The sequence below is a fragment of the Jaculus jaculus genome, chromosome 19 (genome assembly GCF_020740685.1).
Source record: "Jaculus jaculus isolate mJacJac1 chromosome 19, mJacJac1.mat.Y.cur, whole genome shotgun sequence".
NCBI classification, from domain to species: Eukaryota; Metazoa; Chordata; class Mammalia; order Rodentia; family Dipodidae; genus Jaculus; species Jaculus jaculus.
Window position 1 is genome coordinate 7,400,867 of NC_059120.1, and position 19,519 is coordinate 7,420,385.

The window sequence follows — 19,519 nt, forward strand, 5'->3', positions numbered from 1 at the left end:
TACTGACAGCTCTTTCCTCACACTCATAGCACTAGAAGCAAACAATGGAAGAGGAGTCTAAAGGACAGTGACATTTTTAAAATGTGTTATTTTATTATGAGAGAGAGAGAATGGGTGTGCCAAGGCCTCCTGTCACTGCAAACAAAGTCCAGACACATGAACCACCTTGTGCATCTGGCTTACGTGGGTCCTGGGGATTCGAACCTGAGTCCCAGGCAAGTGACTTAACTGCTAAGCCATCCCTACAGCCCTACTTCCTCCATTTTTAAAAAATATTTAATTAATTTATTTATTTGGGAGAAAAAGAAAGAGAAGGGGGAGAGGGAGGGAGCAAGGGAGAGAAGAAGACAGAGAAAATGAGAGAATGGGCAGGCCACGGCCTCTACCCACTGCAAACAAACTCCAGACACATGTGCCACCTTGTGTATCTGGCTTGTGTGGGTCCTGGGGAATCGAACCAGATTCTTAAGGCTTCACAGGCAAGTGCCTTGACCACTAAGTCATCTCTTCAGCCCCTTCCATATTGTTAACCTATTATTTGTTCATGGCCCAGAGATAGCTCACACCACAGAAAAGGAGAGCTGCTGATGAGCGACATAGGTAATTACTACCAGCCAGAAAGATGAGGAAAGAAGCCAGTAATGTGTTCAACATGAGATTCTTTCTTTCTAATATTTAATTTATTATTTATTTGCAAGCAGAGAGGAAGGAAAAGAGAGAAAGGATGGGCATACCAGGTCTTCTTGCCACTACAAATTCACTGCAGACACATATGCCACTCTGTGTATCTGGCTTTCTGTGGGTACTGGGTGAGAGGATTGGAACCCAGGCTGACAGCCTTGCAAGCAAGTGCCTTTAATCACTGGGCCACCCATGCAACCCTCCACAGGAGAGTCTCAGGTTTTCCTGGCCATGCCACTTTTGCAAAAGAGAAACCAGCCTTCTGATGAGACCCCCTCGGCAGCAACACCCCAGCTTCATTGAACTTGGTACTTTTTACCAAGTCCCTGAGACGCTACAGCAGCACCCATCACTGTCCCAAGCACCGTCCAGGTGTCCTGAGGGACACTCGGCAACTGAGGCAGGAAGAAAGAGAAAAATGCAGTTTCTAGTAATGCAGAGGAAGTACAAGAAAAGGCATCAAAAGGTCAGATGTCATCCTTGGACCAAAGTCCACATGGTGAAAAAAGAAACTTTAAAAAAAAATTATTTTTATGCCGGCTGTGGTGACACACACCTTTAATCCCAGCACGTGGGAGGCAGAGGTAGGATTGCTGTGAGTTCAAGGCCACCCTGAGACTACACAGTGAATTCCAGGTCAGCCTGGGCTACATTGAGACCCTACCTTGAAAAAAAAAAAGTCAGAACATTGTACAATTTAACTTTGTTCATTCAGAGCTGGAGATCTTTGTAGGAGAGGCTGTCATGAAACTGACTTTTGGCTTTATGGGAAATGGAAATCAGTATCAACAAATGGCACTGCTAAGGACACCTCATTCCCTAGGGATGTGGGTGTTGACTTTCAAGTCTCATTCTCACTATGGTGATCCCATGGGGTCTTTTCTGCTCAAAGAGGACGCCAGTCAGGAACGCTTTGTAGCTAGTTGATTGCATGTACTCAAACTAGGAGGAGAGTGGATTCTAGCACAGATCAGGTACCCCAGGCGTGATGGTGCACACCTGTAACACCTGCGGTTAAGAGTCAGTGTCAGGAGGTTCTGGAGTTCCAGGTCATCCTGGGATACATGAGACCGTGTCTCAAACAAACAAAAGGCTAAAGAGATGGCTTAGTTAAGGAGTTTGCCTACAAAGCCAAAGGACCCAGGTTTGATTCCCCAGGACTCACGTTAGCCAGATGCACAAGGAGGCACACGCATCTGGAGTTCATTTACAGTGGCTGGAGGCCTTGGTATGTGCATGCACTCTCTCAAATAAATAAATAAAAATAAACAACAAAAAAATTAAAAAAAAAACTTAGCCAGGTATAGTGGCACACACCTTTAACTCCAGCACTCAGGAAGCTGAAATGGAGGTTTGCCATGAGTTCAAGGCCAGCCTGGAGCTAAAAAGTGAGTTCCAGGTCAGCCTGGAGTGGAGTGAGACCCTGCCTTGAAAAGCAAAAAATGAAATAAAAATAAATTAGCCCATTGCTAATTGGTTATGTTCCATTTCCTTTGAGTTGCTGTTTATATTGAGAAACATAAAAGCTACTTTTTTTTTTCCTCTTAAAATACTCCCCAAGTGGGAAGTTGAGATGAGCAAAAGCCAATCCATTCAGGAAGCACCAAGGCGGCTCGGGAAAGGAATCCGGAGACCGTGGGCTGCGGGGTAACGCGGCCCCTCTCACAGCCCAGCTCCAGCAGGGGCACCGTGATTGGAGGTGCTCACTGGCTTCCTCGGGTACAAATCCAGTCCAGGCATGCGCCTCCCTCACCACATCCCCCACTCTGCTGCTAGGAAAAGAGCTTGGCTGTCCTCTCGATTTTATCCCGTTCCCCAGCCCGGGGAGCGCCGCACACGGCTGACCCCCCCCCCCCAGTAAGTGAAGGGCCACTTTTCCACCTGGAGAGCCCGGTCATTTCAGTTTGTCTTTTAAATCTCATGCGGGGCGTGGTGGCCCCACCTTTGGGCTTCAGAGAATCAAACGCCACATGTCTCTGAAGGGAGCAATTTTCTTTTAGTGAATAAAATGAATGCTGTTTAAGCCATGATGCAAAATGGAGAGGGAGGACTTCTGTGGCAACAGAAGTGGGCAGTGGTCCAGTGGAAGCTCTGGGGTCCACTCCAGCTTCCACTCAAATCCAGTTCAGGCCTGGTTGGTTGGTCAGAAAAGCACAAGTATTGTCCTTCAGGGTTGGGGCTCAATGGTCCTCTGTGTGGAAGCAGCCGCCTGGCTTTCATGACAGAATGCCTTATCCTCCCGCGAGGCCCAGGATGCTGGCCAGAAAGTGGGCTGCCCTCCAACAGCGCATTTCTGTGAGGAAAGGAAGAGAAAATGCGGAACAGAGGACACACTCTTTCACACAACCTTTTTGTTGTTGTTAAACCTACTTCACCTGCTGGGGTCTGGGGATAGATACAATGCTGAGTAATGACTGACAATTCTTCCAGAGTCATCTGTGTGCATCTTTGTGAAAATCAGCTTTAGCAAAAAGCCCCCACCCTGCTCCTTTTTTTTCGAGGTAGGGTGTCACTCTAATCCAGGCTGACCTGGAATTCACTATATAGTCTCAGGGTGGCCTCGAACTCATGACGACCCTCCCACTTCTGCCTCCCGAGTACTGAGATTAAAGGCGTGCACCACCACGCCCAGCACTTTAAAATCTTAAGAAAAGAATAAGAGCTTGGCATTGTGGCATACCTGTAATCTCATCAACCAGTATGACCATGAGTTACAGGCTCCATAGTAAAATATCAAAAATAAAAGAAGCTGGGCATGGCGACACACACCTTTAATCCCAGTACTTGGGAGGCAGGTGTAGGATCGCCAAGCTAGAGTGAGACCCCTACCTCGAAAAACCAAACAAAAACAAAACAAAAAAAAAGAAAGATGCACACTTCTGCACATACACCAAAAAGGAGGCCCGGGGGAATAAGTCTGTGAAACACAGCCATCTGGGAAACATGTTTAATATGTAGGTTAAGAAGATTCACCTCGAACCTACCAGGTAAGACCCTCTGGAGAGACTGGACAGCTGCATCTCAATTTATTTTGCACTGCGAGGGCTCAATTTTGTACATTGGCTAAATTTTACAAATCTTACCCACTTGCCTCCACCCTCTTCATTAGCATTTAACGAACCTGCCTCCACTTGGCTTCACGCCACCAGGCTACCCAGCCCCCCAGCCTTGCTCTTTCTCCTCTGCAGCCGTTTGGTCGTGAGATAGCAGCCACCTCTGGGGTTCTTTCCTCCAGCCACAGGACACCGGCCGCGGCAGTGCCACGTGTCTCTCTGACCAAAGTTCAGTTGCCCGGGTGTTATCAACCATCTCCACGCACGCTGCCCTCAGCGGCCTCCACTTCCGCCTGCTTCTCCCCATCCCGCCCTGCTCCAACCTATCTCCTCCCCTCCCCAGCATTGCCTTACTGATCTCATCACAGAAAGATCGCCATGGAAGACTGCACAATGTCACAGCTGGAAATCTACATATGTACCCTTTTCACATTGGGTCATGAAGTCTTGAGTCTTCCCATGGTGTGATAGCTCATCCCCCATTTTTTCTTCAGGGCCAGGTCTCATGCTCGCCCAGGCTGACATGGAACTCGCTCTGTAGCGGCCCTCAAACTCAAGGCAGCACCACACCAAGGCAGCTCATTCCTTTTTACGGCTGAATATCCATTCCACTGTCTGAAAGTAATAGTTTGCCTGTTCAAAATGCTAAAAACTATCAGTCACACATTTTATCAACCATGAAAAAAGTTGGCATCAACCTCCGTGTACAAGTTTTGGGGTGACGTTAGGTGTTCAACTGCTTTTGGATAAAATACCATGGAATGCAACTGATAGAGGGTACTTTAAGAAGTCACAGTGCCTGTCTTCCAAAGTGCTTACTGTTTCCATTCCCGCCGGCACTGAACAGTGCTCCAGCTGCCCCATGTCCTAGCCAACGGCTCCAGGTGACGTCAGCGTGTGGTGTTTGGGCCATTCTAATAAGTGTGCAGTGACATCTCTTACCTGACTCGTTTTAAGCAGTTACTTTTCACTTTGCTTTCTGTGGGTTGGGGTGGAGGGTGGGGGAAGGATCCTGTTTTTAAATTTTGCTGAGCCAAAGCAGTTAATTTTTTTCCATTATTTACAAGCATGCCCGTGAAACTGAAATGGGTGAGCTCTAGGTCAACTTCCTTTTCTTTTGTTTCTTTTCACATACAGATCAATGCAGAAGGGGCACCAGATGAAGTTCTCCTTCAGCTCTGTGCAGCTATTGACTCTGTTTTCTGAAGTATGTATGTTAAAAAGTGGAAAGAAAACCATTCTTAAAAAAGTTTGCCCCCTTAACACCACATTTCCTTTTTGTGTTGTTCTCCCTAAAGTCCTGACATGGCTGTTTCCCAGCTTGACTGTGAGGAGTCTCTGGAAATCACGCATGGTGTTTGGAACGACTGACCTTTTCTTCCTCCTTCAGACAGCTGCCCTCACTGCAGTGCGCTCACTTCTCGGTGGCGAGGCCGCGCCCCAGAGCAGTGCGGATGGGCACAGCAGTGCAGGACCAGCATGCCCCAGTCACCCCACATCACCCCTCTCCTCCCCAAGATTTATCTGCTTTGCCCTGTACAGGTCAACATGGGGTGTCTGGTATACTGGCTCTGTTCTCCAACTGCTCCCACTAGGGGCTCCGGGCCAGAGTGCTGACTAGACAATGCCTCACACAGACCCCAAGGCAAGTAAGTCTTGAAGTTGTGCAAGTGAAATTGTCCAGGTTCTAGAAGATGGTAAAACTGGGCAGTGGTCACCAACATTCTCAAATGCTGGGCCATTGGCTACTTGGGACGGGGTCACAATGGCGACCTCCTCTGATCAATGGACAGCCCACGCGCCCCTCCACGTAGGGGCGTTTCAGCAGCCACAAGCATTGGTGTTGGCAAGAGGAAGTAACTTACAAGCACAAAGTGAGGTTACTTCACTGGACAAAGCCATCTTACTTACCACTCTGCCCTCAAAGGGTCACCCACTGTCACACTGCCAGTACAGGAGTGTCGCCACCAGTGGATGCAGAGAAGGCACGCTGCCTGGCAGGTGCTCTGTGGATCCCATTGTGTTCGCCTCCTGTGAGCCCTTCCCAGTGTTAACTGTGCACCAAACCAGGGAAGCCTGGTTCCCTTTGCGCTGAGTTGTCAAGTCAGAGGTCTGTGTTCGTAAACCGCTCCCTCGCTCAGAAAGACCACCGTTCCCATTTGCATGATTCTTTTCTTCAATGATTGATTGTGCAAATAAGGACTTATTTCCAGGACAAAGCTGTATTTTTGAAGTCATTTTCCCCCCTTGAAATGGATATGTACAAATAAAATAAATGGAAAACAGGACAACTCTTTTTCTATTTATTTTAAGTCACATCACTCTGGAAAGCATTTGAAAGACTTATTTAATTCCAAACAGAATTAGAAGCAGACACAGTAACAGTTGAAATTTAAGGTTCATTTATAGATTTTAATTTTGGCCATAAACCAGATCTGAACTGTTACAGAGAAATTCTTAATGTAGTCATGATACATGGTAATTTTCACATCTTTTGTTTCCCAGCATTTGTTCTTAAACAGTGTATGCTAGAGCAGAAACTAAATTTCTTTGGTTACAATTATACCCCTATTAACAAAGAGGCGGTACCATGTTCCCGCAACTCTTAATACAGGTGTCAAAGACTTCTGTCACTACTGCACGTTGTCACGCTCTTTACAGGGGAGCATAGGATTTGAGCAAAGGAGAAACAAAGTATTACAGGATGAAAATGATCCATTGTACCAGATCATAAAGCAACTCTGTGGAGACCAGACTCGAACACACACCAACACTCACTGGCTACGGTCTGTGCCCACAGCTGACAGGGTGGGCAGGGGAAGGGCAAGGCAGGTGCAGAGGTACGTGGCTTACGTCCAGGAGCACCTGGGAGAGCGCATCTTCAGAGAACAGTCAAAGGCCGTGGTGCTGACGTGAAAGGCAAGGCAGGAGGCGGCGTCACTGGGGGCAGAGATCTGAGGCCTCTAGAGGGGGCTGTGTGTGCCTGCGCCTGAGCATCAACGCGCCCGCTGTGGGACCTCCTTTGTCTCCACTGCGCTGGCCTAGTTCACGCGCCTTGGCCAACCAAGCTCCTCCCGGGGCAGGCCCTTGCCACCGCGCCATCCTAACTGCCCTCACTGGGAGGCTTGCTCTGACCACCCCATCAACAAGTGTTCCCCACACTCCCATCATTTTTCTTCCTTACTTCTCATCACAGCACTGAGCCCTGCCTTGAAATGAAGTGGTTTTTAAATGTACGTGTGCCTTGCTGCCTTGTTTTGGTACAAGTTCCCCAGCCCCACAGCGTTCTCCCCGAGGACTGTGCACCCGACCCTGCAGCTCCTGCCTTCCCTGTGCTTGGAGGGATGGAAGGGGCACAGCACCGGCCCATCACTGACCTGCTCCTGGACCTCTACCGCAGGGGGTTCTCAACACTGAGCCACTGTCACTTCTGCATCTAGGACCAGGACCAGATGACAGAACCGTGCATAGCCTAACTGGGGTTCCACCTTGGACTGCCTGGACCCCACCCCCAGGTAGGGCAGGCTCTATGGACCCCTGTCCTTCCAGGGCCAGGTCACGGGCCTCCTGAGGCCCTTGAAGAGTCAAAGCCAGCTTGGGTGTTGATCCCCAACTGACTTCCTGAGGGAAAATGTGCAACGCTTCAAAACATTGGTCATAGAACCAACAAACACTTGTGGAGAATCTATTCTAACCAGACCCTACAGACAGGGACAGACAGACATATATGGTCTGCAGCTCAAAGTGACACAACTCTTAAAAACCCATTTAATTAGCTACATAAACCCCATTATCAAATGCATAGCAGTGTCTTTTCCATCAAGATAAGACATGGACACCAACACTTTAGAAAGCCTGAACAGAACGGTACCTCCACCAACTTGAGAAAAAAGCAATTCAACATCTGAAGATTCCCTGTTTCACACAGGGCACCTGGTGACAGATTTCCAACTTTGTTATTCACAGTGAGAGGCACAGTTTATACAGAGTGTCTCACTCACCCTTACAACTGAACAAGAAATTTCGTAATACTCAACTTTGCTATATGTTGTTTTCTCTTTGTTCCCCACACCTCAGTAAATGGTGTTCTGTGACTTAAGTGGAGCCAAAGGCGAAGGGGCAGGCCGGGGAGACGGCCTCGCCACGCGTGTCTGAGTCGCCACGCTCTTCCCCTCCCGCACCCGGCCCTCTCCCTCCTGCTGCAAGCGTGCCGCGCCCGGCCCGCACTGCAGCAGCACGCCACGGGAGGGCAGCGGACCGAGAAGCGCCTGTCTCCACGGAGGCGCGCTCTTGTCAGCAACACGGTGCTGAGGCAGAGCTGGGCTCTGCCTCACCTGTCTGGGGCAACGCCGAGCCTCTCCGCCTCTTTACTGATGGGCTACAGTGACTTACTCAGCATCTCTCTGGCTAGATTTTCTGCAGGAAAGAAGGATAATAAAAGGTCCTGGGCCCAGCGGTCACCGTGCTTGCTGGGCACACAGCAGGAATCATGCCCAAGGAAAGCTTCTTCTCAGCACCCCAGAGCAATGGCTTCTGGCTGCTAAATGTTCCTTCAGTAGCTAGCAAGTAACTTGGCCGTATGGCACTGGGAAACTGACCTGGCTGCTGGGAGACCACTTCATAAGCAAGGCTCGGGAGGCAGACGGAAGGCCTACTTGCACAGGACAGCCCTGCCCACTCTGCAGCCCTCAAATAGAAACACACACACACGAAAGTACCACTGGGACGGCCGTACGTCAATCTTTTAAAGCCACGGGGTCTATCTGTTGAGGGCTCAAAGTCAAAATCAGTATATCTTGTTGTCAAGAGAACATGATTCACTTTACCATCTAAAAGTCTTAAAATCTCTGCCCTTAAAAATACATTCAAGTGGGTTTGTCTACTTGTATGTAACAACGATTACCCACAGCCCTTTCAAAGCATGCAGCACCCTTCCCGGACGTCTGGGGCTCTGAGCGGCTCCCCACACTCCCAGGTGCTGGTCTGGCACAGACCCGGGCTGCTGCCCCAGGCTAGGGGCTGACAGCACGTCCTGGGCACACGACGCAGCGATCCTTATTGAGACGCCGAGGCTGCTAAGACCCCTCTTCCCCACTGAGACTTCCAGATTGAGACGTCTACTTACTCTTTTGATTACGATATACTGCATCAATGTGATCAGTGATATTTAATCAATATATTACTTTAAAATTCTCATTTCTATATTTAAAATTCTATTATTTTCCTTAAAGTTCAGGGTAGACGTCAGTACCCTGCTAAGAATTAAGAGAACTAGTAAATAATGTTCCCTGGATTTAAAAACAAGAAAAAAGGGCTCTAAGACTCAGGTCAGTAGAGCACTTAAGCCAGCTTTGAATATTTATACTCTTTTCCTAGGCAACAACAGGAAACCACCTGCTTAATAATGAGGACTGAATTTTTATCAAAAACTACCAAATAAACACTTCCAACTTCTGTTCAGGTTCCACGCCTACATATTAATAAATGCTGTTTCTGTTTTGTAAGCTAGTTTAGGGTTTCCTCATATATGATTCAAACACTACCACCGTCACAACTCTTCTCCATAACACACGGCCTGCTCTTCACAGAAAGAAAAAAAGGAAGGAAAGAAGAAGGGAGGGAGGGAGGGAAGGAAAGGAAGAAAGAGACAGACAAAGACAGGTGAGAAACAAGACCCTTAAAAAATAAATTCTGGTTTTAATACTAATTAAAAAAAAAAAAAAACTCTTAGCAAAAGGAAGCCACAACAAGCATTCTAAAATATAAACAAACAGTATCCACGTGGTTTATTTCTCACAGTTCTCCTGACAACGGAACATTATTCAAAAGCATATTGTGTACACAGAAGAGACATACAAAACGCTTTAGTGATGCACTACACACCCAGCAGTATAAAAGATTCACGCAGCCTTCTCACTGCGCCCACATTTAATCACTTGTTTAAATAGTAATAAAATACAATCTCTCGTGGATCTTGTGCAGACTACAAAAGGGGAATTATTACCATATATATGATTCTTATATTAGGCAGTTTTATTTGAGAGTTGTATTGACAACCCCAAACAGAGGCAGAGGCTGTGTATTTTAAAGGGATTAATGTTGTGAATTAGAGACTTTACACAGTTACTACCACTGGCACTTTTCACCATAGTCTGTACATGTCACATGATCACCTTATATAACATTACATTAAAAAGTATATCTGGGTGATGGCTGAGGGCACTCACAGCCGTAAGCAGGCCGAGGAAGCAGTACCGCAGAACCTCAGCTGCCTCCGCAGCGGCCCCTGCGGCCTCAGGACAGCCCATTGCGGCGAACGTAGCCCCGCTTACTATCGGCCATCAACGACCACCACTGACTTGGACAGTGAATTCTTTTGGAGTAGATATCCTAGAAGCCAACACCATCATTGGATAAAACCTTGTCTAAAGAAGTCAGTTTCTGTGCAGAAAACTACTGTCACAAAACCGAAAGCTACTGGACTGTTTGAATATAAATACTTTGTCTTCTCATCATCGTAATTGTGACTGAGGAGTTTCTTTGAAGCCTTTGGAAGTTACTCTCACTTTAACGTGTGCTCTCGTTCCCACCTCACCCACTGAAGATCCCCACCTGCAAGCTGGAGGGTGGTGGTGAAAACGCACCGGGGAAGCCCTCTGCACCCCAGGATGAACGTGCGGCTACTGGCCGCGATCCGGAGCCCAGCAGTGCAGAGCTGTGTTGACGAGACCACTTGGGAAGCTCCCATGCTGAGTGTCACTCAGGGAAAGCAGAGACTCTTTCCAGTGTGCACAGAATCAACAATGACACCATTGCTATGTGTGAAGAGGACTAGTCGGTGATGCTCTCTTCCATGTCATCTGTTGGCTGGAAAGTAGTTGGGGTCAAGGTAGTTATAACTGGTGCTCTGGGACACACAGTAGTCTCTGTCTAAGAATGTCTCTGCCCTATAAATAGGTTCTAACTGGTGATCTTCCTTGTGAATATCTGTTTCATGTAGGCTGCAAAAACAACAATATAAACTCGTTATTACGTGAAACTGCATGCATTTCGGTTTACATATTACAAAACTTTTCATGGTCACATTCATCACTCTCAAAATCTCTAATGGAAAGCTGCTTGAGAGGCTGATGTAAGGCAAATTTTAACTGCTTAGGACAAAATTTAATGCACAAAATGTGGTCACATTGTAAAGAAATTTGGAAATGAAATTCACTAGATGAGAAACTCAACCTGACTTCAAGCTAGAAATGAAGAAAACACGTACCAGTCTGAGCATGAGTCACAAAAGTCCAAAGACATATCTGGAGGGCAGTCCTGGCAGTGCCACCGCACACCCTGGATAGGGTCGATGCCACAGTTATCACACTGGGACAGAGGACAAGAGAAGGGGACTTGGTTATATTTATTATCTGCTGGAAACAAATGATATGCAGACATCTCCTTTCCCCACACTGCACCAGATAAAGGTCCATCCACTCAAGATTAAATAAGGTGGGGACGAACATCCTGAGGAAGAGGCTTCAACAGTCACCTTGCAAGGCTCAGCAAACCCCCCACGTGGGCATTTTATTATTCATTACACTTCACTTGGAACCAGTGGTGACTGTGAACACAAGGCTTCATATAAAAGTCCAAGTGTGTGAGAGAGCTGCATTAACATTTGATCACCATTAGCACACAAACTCAGGTAACTACAAGGGTCACTCTGAACTCTCATCTTACTGAATCTTTCTTCAAAGTCTAATAGGCCCTAATGCCCATGGTGACAGAAAGGCAGATCCCACACTTTCTCAATGAGATAACATGTTAAGAGCCCTCTGTGTGTCCTGTGGAATTTGAGATCAAAGTCAATCTCATTTCTAGATTCATGAGACCAACAAGCTATGGCTGCATCCTCTGATAAAATTATGAATGACTTTTCTGAAAGGCCAGAGCTGCCACGTAGGAAAATCTCTAATGGAGAAGAATGCCCCCTGAAGGACTAAGACGGGAACTCATTTAATACAGATGGCTAAGGGTGACCTTAAAGGAGCAGAGGCATCATTCTGTATTTTATTTAGTTATCAGTCACACACACCAAGAGCAACAGTGCAGTGCTGTCTCCTGGCTACATTACTGAACCCACTCAAGTACAGCCAGTTCTAATGCCTGCAGGTTTTCAAACCTGTCCACCTCCACTTCTCCAGCACCAGACAAATCAGGTAGAACCTCCTCATCTTTTGTCTAATTAATCAAAATCACTTCTAAGTTGTTTCAGCCTTGCCTCCTTTCACCAATCCAGTCTCCTCCACATCACAGCCAAAATTATGCCCTCACTTCACTTACATGGTTTCAAAATCATATACAAATATACAAAACCCAACAAACAACGCTGAGTAAAAGCAGCTGGTCTTCAAATCCAGTATCTTCCTAAAGGTTATCAAGCCTACTGTGTGCAGTGTGCACTGTGGGCTGTGTTCTCCACACCTCTGACTACTATGCACTGTGGGTTGTATTCAACTATTTGTTGAACTTGCTACATTCCCTATGTGAGTCCACTGTGTAATCTTATTCCTCTAGCACTTAGCAAAGGGCCTAGAAGTATGAGATAAGCAGAAGGAATCCTACTGGCTTCTTGGAAACAGCTAAGGGGCTGAAGAGTTAGCTCAACAGTTAAGAGCCCTTCCTGTGCAAGCCTAATAGCCCAGGATGATAGAGAGACCGCTCGTGCTCAATTCCCAGGACCCACATAACAGCACAGCAGAGCCCCACGTGCCTGAACCCCAGTCCCACAGGGCAGTAGAGGACCAAGAATCACCAAAGCTCAGGAAATTACGGGAAGCTCTCGGACCAGTACAAGACACCAGCTCAAAGAAGAGTGACAACGAAGCAGGGTGTGTGACCCTGGCCGCTGAGTTGAGTGCACGACATGCAGTGCCACAGGGAAAATAAGCGTGCAACACACTCAAAATGAAAAAAATAAATGAACAAATAGGGCTGGAGAGAGGGCATGATGGTTAAGGTGCTTGCCTGCCAAGCTTAGAGACCTGGGCTTGATTCCCCAGTGCCCACATCAAACTAGATGCACATACATCTGGAGTTCAATTATAGTGGCTAGAGGTACTATCACGCCCATTCTTTCACTCAGCCTCTTTCTCTCTCATAAATGAAAGAATAAATAAATATGAAAATTCTCTAAAATAAATAAACAAAAGCACAGCTGAACCAGGCATGGAGGCACACATCTTTAATACCAGCACTTGGGAAGCACAGGTAAGGGAATTGCTGTGAGATCAAGGCCACCCTGAGACTACAAAGTAAATTCTAGGTCAGCCTGAACAAAAGCAAGACTCCACATCAAAACACTAAAAGCACAGCTGAGATAACAACCTGAAGCAGGGACATTCTGATCCATGGGTAACTGCTAGAAGGGAAACTGCTAGACGCCAATGTTGTTCTTACGGTGACAGGTAACTGTCAACTGTCTTCTCTAGACAGAAGTATAAAGCCTGATGACATCCGAACGGGGACACGTAATTTCAAATATCTAATGCCAGTCTAACACTCCAGAAACCATTCAGAATATTTTTTACCCTTTGAAAAATTAAACATTCAAATAATGTCCACCTTGAAGCCCACATGCTGTACAAAGCCGCTTTCCGCTTGCAGCTGTTGGAGTCTCTGCTTCTTTAACTTCTTGAACCGTAGAAGCTCCTTATACTCAGGTAAATCCCTATACAGGGCAGGGATTCCTTCTTCATCCTGTGAGAAGACAAAATGCAAAGGTCAGCTTGACAATTAAATGAGCTAAGGGTAAGAAATATAGTAATGATCATTTCCTCCTGAGAAGGTGTTTCTCATTTGTAAGATACTCCACACTGAGCAGGGGTGCAGCTCCATAGAGTACGTGCCTCACACACAAGGCTCTGGGTCCAATCCCAAGAAAGATGCCTCATTTTTGCAGACTTAAAAATGTAATGGGCTGGAGAGATAACTCAGCAGCTAAGGCACTTACCTGCAAAGCCTAATGTCCTGGGTTTGATTGCTTGGACGTAAAGCCAGATGAACAAAGTGGCACATGAACCTGGCATTCATTTGCAGTGGCTAGGAGGTCGTGTGAGCCCATTCTCTCTCTCTCTCTTTCTCCCCCCTCTCAAATAGATAAATAGATAGATAGATAGATAGATAGATAGATAGATAGATAGATAGATAGATATCCCTCCACTGTTCATTTGCTCGACTGGCTTTCCTTTGCTTTTTCAAAGCACCAGTAATTCTCTGGTCTCAGCTCCCCATAGGCCTGAGGTTACAGATGTGTATGGCCATGCCCAGCTACTTACATGTGTTCTGGGGAATCAAACCTGGCAAACTGAGGTCTCCTTAGGCTCTCATGCTTGGGCAGGAAGAGCTCTTAACCACTGAGTCACCTCCCCAGCCTTTTACAGGCTTTTTAATTCAATCCTGACCACACCACCTCACACTGTAGGCTGAGAGGGGATATGGCCCCAAGTGTAACGCGTTCACAGAAGCCCAATGCACTGCCACACACTCTTGCTACTTGACACTCCACATGATTCGTAAACCCAGCCCACCTCTCCTCTGCACACTCCTGCTATGTCAGTGCCTCTCAGAACTTACTTGTCCATGTTCTACAGGAAATTCTTTTTCAATCTAACAGGTTTCTAAACTTGCTTCAGTATTTATTTTTGTCAAGATACGAGTGCCCAGGCTGACCTGGAACATACTGTATTCCCAGGCTGGTCTCAAACTCACTGCAACCCGCCTATCTCCCGCTTCTCTGAGTGCTGGGATTTTAAAGAATGCACCAGCACACCGGGCCCAAGCACATTTTTCTTAACAAGTAAGTGAATGTTCGTCCTTGTTTTGTGCTCTGCTTGCAATGACCAAAGCAGTCTATCTCTCTCACTCAAAGGGCTATTCAGAATAAGCCATAAGCTTGATAAATACATTAAGACATTCATTTAAAAAAGGGGGGGCTGGGTTAGCGATTAAACCTTAGGGGTGTAACGTCTGCTAGTGTCTGGCTAAATATATATACTATGCTCACCAAACTGCCCAGTAAGCACTTCTCTTAATGTTCATACTCGTATATTAATGCTAATCTCACTTTTGGACAGAGAAGCTTCTCTTTTCAGATGGTGATTACCTTGGGATGAATCAGAAGGCATCAACCATGGTGCTGAGAAGAAATTACAGGAGTGCTCAGCATGGAAATATCTTTATCACACCTTCCATGATCTGGGTCTATTGCAGAGGAGGTGGCGGAAAGAATGTAAGAGCCAAAGGAAGGGAAGGATTCCTTACAACGAGCTCTTCCAGACACAAAATGGCCTGGATATCCATGACCTCACAATGCCTGACACCACCTATACAAGACCACCATAACAGGAGCAAAAGATGACAGCAAAATAAAAGAATGATTGAGAGGGGGAGGGGATATGATAGAGAGTAGAGTTTTGAAGGGGAAAGTGGGGGGAGGGAGGGAATTACCATAGGATATTGTTTATGAGTATGAAAGTTATCAATAAAAAATGTTTTAATCTGTTTACTCCAAATTTTTAAGAACATTGTTGTTCATGTGGGGTAACCATCACAAATATCCATTCCCTTAACAAAGCAAAATCCTCACTCGTAAACAGGATTCCTAGATGTACTGTTTTAAATTTACCAAGAAGGTGCTGGAGAGATGGCTTAGTGGGTAAGGCATTTGCCTGCGAAGCCAAAAGATCCAAGTCAATTCCGCAGGACCCACATAAGCCTGATGTACAAGGTGCCACATGTGTCTGGAGTTCATCTGCAGTGGCCGAAGGCCCTGGTACACCCATTCTCTCTACCTACCTCTGTGTGTTTCTCTTGTAAGTAAAATAAAAATAAACTCACCAAGAAGGACTAACACACAGGGAGGAAAAGTACACACACTGTAGCACTAAGGAGAAAGTCATCGTCTCTCCAGCTACTGCTTCAAGAGGGAAACGCAATGTGCACACCTATGACTGGGAGATTGACAAACATGTTAAGTGCACATCTGTAGTCCCAACTGTTATGACGCTACGGCAGGGTCATGAGCTCAAGCCTGGTCTCAGCTCCATAAAAACCCCTGCACTGTCACCACCCCAAATAACCATGATGAATATGACTAAAACTGGTGCCGAATAACAACTAACAAAAAAAATCTAATAAAATTTACTACACAGTTGTCAATTTTTTCACAATGTACCTTTTCTGGTTGGAACTGGGAAATGAATCCAGGGCTTTGCGCCTGCCAGGCAAGTAACGACCCCCGACGTGCGCTCTCAGCATCAAACTACACTCCCTTAATTTATTACCCCACGACTCCTCCTGTTCTAAGGTGCACCCAGCCTTCCAGTGCTTTCCCTTCAACCCGTCTAGACTAACTGCGTGCTTCCACGTCCACTGGACTTGAGCAGACACTGCTGAAACACTAAAAGCTTTGAATCAGTGAGATCTCCTTCCACAAAACTAAGACACGTGTGTGTGTGCGCGTGCAGGTTCTTGCGAACACACACGCACACAAAATAAGGTATTTTCAAAGCTCTGTATTAGACCTCTAGCAAAGCATATTTATATAAGTATTTTCAAACAAATAATTCTAACTACAAAATTTTACATAAATGCCATATAAGACATGTAGATATTAGTCATTAGTGTAAGAGGAGAAATAACTTAAGAATACAATCACTAAGTGATTAATTTGGAGACAGGACAAAGAGGCTTACTTTATTTGCTATTTTTTTAAATTTAAATCCTCCTGTTCTAAGTCTGTTAACAGAGAATTAAGATAAACACTCATCAAGGAATCACAGCATGTTAAGTCTTGAGGAAACTTGAATTTCAAGAAAGAATACAAACTATTGACAGTAAAAACAAAAATAGGAATTCTCATAAATGGAAAATTAAATGAGATGAATTAATTACAAGTAGCATCCAACTGGTGACAACATGTACAACAATTATTCCAAGAGGATTTAAAAAGTATTTAAAACCTATCTGACTTTACCTATGTGAATTTGACTTTACCTATGAGAATATTTTTAAAAAATCATGGGGGGAGGGGCTGCTTACAGTAATATTGCTCACAGGAGCCTTAGTATTAAATATATTGAGATGGTTAAACAAACAAAGAAAGTTAACATTATGCTGATGTCACTAAGAACTGGGTTTTCAGTGGGGTCAAGCAACATTGCACATTTAAGATCAGGAAGTAGAATAGAAACTCTGCAGCCCTTAATCAGTAAGGATAAGTAAAAGCTCTGTACTCCTTAAGCTGAATTTAAAATAAAAACTTAAAGTAATGATCATGCTAGCTTTTATCCTGAACCAAATGTAACACTTTCCCGGCAGCAAGCGGTATTCCTGAAGTCAAGGTACAGTGAACATACCCACTTCCTCATAAACAGAAGCAGGCACGATTACCGTCCTGAAAGAGGAAGATACAGGATAACCTCAAATTTTACTTAGCAAAACATTATAAGAAGGAAGCTATGAGACACTATTAAAGTCTTTTTTTCTCTGCTATGATGTTTTTTTGAGACAGGGTCTCTGTAGCCCAGGCTAGCCTGATACAGAATATGTGGCCAAGAATGACTTTGAATGCTTGACACAGCCACCTCCACAATCTCCTGGGTGCTAAAATTACAGGTGGTGCCAGACCTGACTACAGTCTCATCAAAACAACTCAGAAGCCAATGTGGATAGCCCACACAGGCCAAAGATGGCCAATTTGAGCATTTAACAAAGACAGTGGTATCAGTGAACTACAGTAACTAGTACAGTTCAGTCAAATCATTCAGAGAACACCTTCACTACCATCGTAAAAGCAGGAAGGTAGCCAGGCATGGGGGCGCACACCTTTAATCCCAGCACTCTGTAGGCAGAGGTAGGAGGATCACCAAGAGTTCGAGGCCACCCTGAGGCTACCGAGAGAATTCCAGGTCGGCCTGGACTAGAGTGAGACCCTACCTCAAAATAAAAATAAAAATAAAAAAGTTAATTAAAGCAGGAAGGTGATGCAGAGAGAATTATGTAGATGCTGCCTGCTTTGTGTCCTGAGCGTAAGCCAACAGGAGGCTTACTGCACGGATATCTCATTAAATAAAGGAAGAAGAAATAACACAATGTCACTACTCATAACATAGTGAACGAATAGATGTAGGGCCCGCTTAGTGACTGTGAAGTCAAGAAGAAAGACTACTACGGAAGACAGATGGAAGTTCACCTGGCACAACCCTGCCCAACAAACACACACATGCACAACCAAATCTCGCCAACTATCTTGACTGGTTATCAAATTCACAGGAAAAACAGAGAACAATGGAACAAGAATTGTAATCAAGGGCTGAAGAGATGGCTTAGCAGTTAAGGCACTTGCCTGGTAAAGACCCAGGTTAGATTCCCTGGTACCCATGTAAGCCAGAGGCACAAAGTGGAGCATGCATCTGGAGTTCATTTGCAGTGCCTAGAGGCCCTGGTGCACCCACTCTCTCTGCCCCAAATAAACAAACAAACAAAGTAGTTTTTAAAATATGTATTCAGTAAAATCTACTCTGTGACAAATTCTGTAGAATAAATGACCTGTTTTTCAACAACAACCAAAAAAAGGTGAGAGAGCAAAATGGAGAAGATGAATTTTATGAGGAGACCATCAAAATAAGTAAGTTTAGGGCTGGATAGATGGCTCAGTGGTTAAAGGGCTTGTTGGCAAAGCCAAACGGCCTGGGTTCAGCTCCTCAGTACCCACGTAAAGCCAGATGCACAAAGTGGCGTATGCATCCAGAGTTTGTCTCCAGTGGCAATAGACCCTTGGCATTCCCCCATACACAATTGCAAATAAATTAAAATTAAAATGAGCAAGTTTCAGCACCTCTTGCAATGACTGGAAGTGTGAGCGCTGCTGCAGTCGCTGCACACGGCACCTGCAAGGCCTGCAGAGAGCTCCTGAGCACGGCTGATGCACAAGCAGCTCCCCGTGCCGAGCCCCCACATACCCAAGCGCTCAACGTGTTCATTATGAAAACTTTCAAAGCACATTAGAAAAACACTTTAAATTTCACTTGGTGAGAAGCAGATCTCTACATTCTCTAAGTGTAAGGGTGAACAATGAGAGCACCCTGGTGCAACCCAGTCTGTGTGAGAACTAAACAAGTACTTACCGAGGCCTCCTCAATGGCGGTGTTCACATGGCTATGAAAACAGGGTCGGTCGTCATCTTCATCCATGTACACTGGTGGTTCGTGTGACGTCATGAAGGTGGAAGGTTTAAAAAGATGCTTGTTAAGGGGGTGCTGCCGTCTGCTTGTTGAAGACTTAAGAGAGAAACCCAAGTTTTAACTGAGACTGGATAATTATTATACAAATCAAAGATAAATGCTTCTCCTAAAAGTCTATCAGCCAGTCCTGTCCTGTCCTGTCCTTTAGCACACGCTTTTTTCTGTAAGATGCATATTTGATTATATATTACATCACATTTCTATATTAGCACACGCTTTTGCTATGCTATCTTGTTACAAAAAAGGAAGAAACAGAAGAAATGCCTCTACAATACTATTTGGCCTGACTTACATTCTCACCATTTACATGTTCGTACTCAAATGCTTGCTGCACTGAACTCTTAAGACCACCTTCTTGAAGACCACATAGAGTGAAACGATTAAGCCAGGTGTATAACCATTCAGTAAAAAGAAAGTTCCTGATAAATGTCTCAAAGTAATTACCTAACACTGATTGACTACTTACTTTAAGCCAATATTGTTTAATCCTCACAA

At 45.4% G+C, this 19,519-nt stretch overlaps 2 protein-coding genes across 6 annotated transcripts in view; one reads left to right on the forward strand and one right to left on the reverse strand.

Annotated features, from left to right (window-relative positions):
- Ak5 (adenylate kinase 5) overlaps positions 1–6,022 on the forward strand; it is a 244,727-nt gene extending 238,705 nt beyond the window's left edge. The window contains exons 14-15 of the mRNA XM_004653632.2: positions 4,872–4,941; positions 5,033–6,022. Coding sequence (XP_004653689.2) covers positions 4,872–4,940 — 69 coding nt within the window. The 3' untranslated portion in view covers position 4,941; positions 5,033–6,022. The remainder of the gene's footprint in view (positions 1–4,871; positions 4,942–5,032) is intronic.
- A 1-nt stretch (position 6,023) lies between these two features.
- Positions 6,024–19,519, reverse strand: part of Zzz3 (zinc finger ZZ-type containing 3) — a 93,506-nt gene continuing 80,010 nt past the window's right edge. For all 5 annotated transcript variants that reach the window (XM_045137936.1, XM_045137938.1, XM_045137935.1 and 2 more), the window contains 4 exons: positions 18,908–19,060; positions 13,344–13,478; positions 11,002–11,102; positions 6,024–10,735 (listed from right to left, as the gene is read on the reverse strand). In XM_045137936.1, coding sequence (XP_044993871.1) covers positions 10,591–10,735; positions 11,002–11,102; positions 13,344–13,478; positions 18,908–19,060 — 534 coding nt within the window. In that variant the 3' untranslated portion in view covers positions 6,024–10,590. The remainder of the gene's footprint in view (positions 10,736–11,001; positions 11,103–13,343; positions 13,479–18,907; positions 19,061–19,519) is intronic.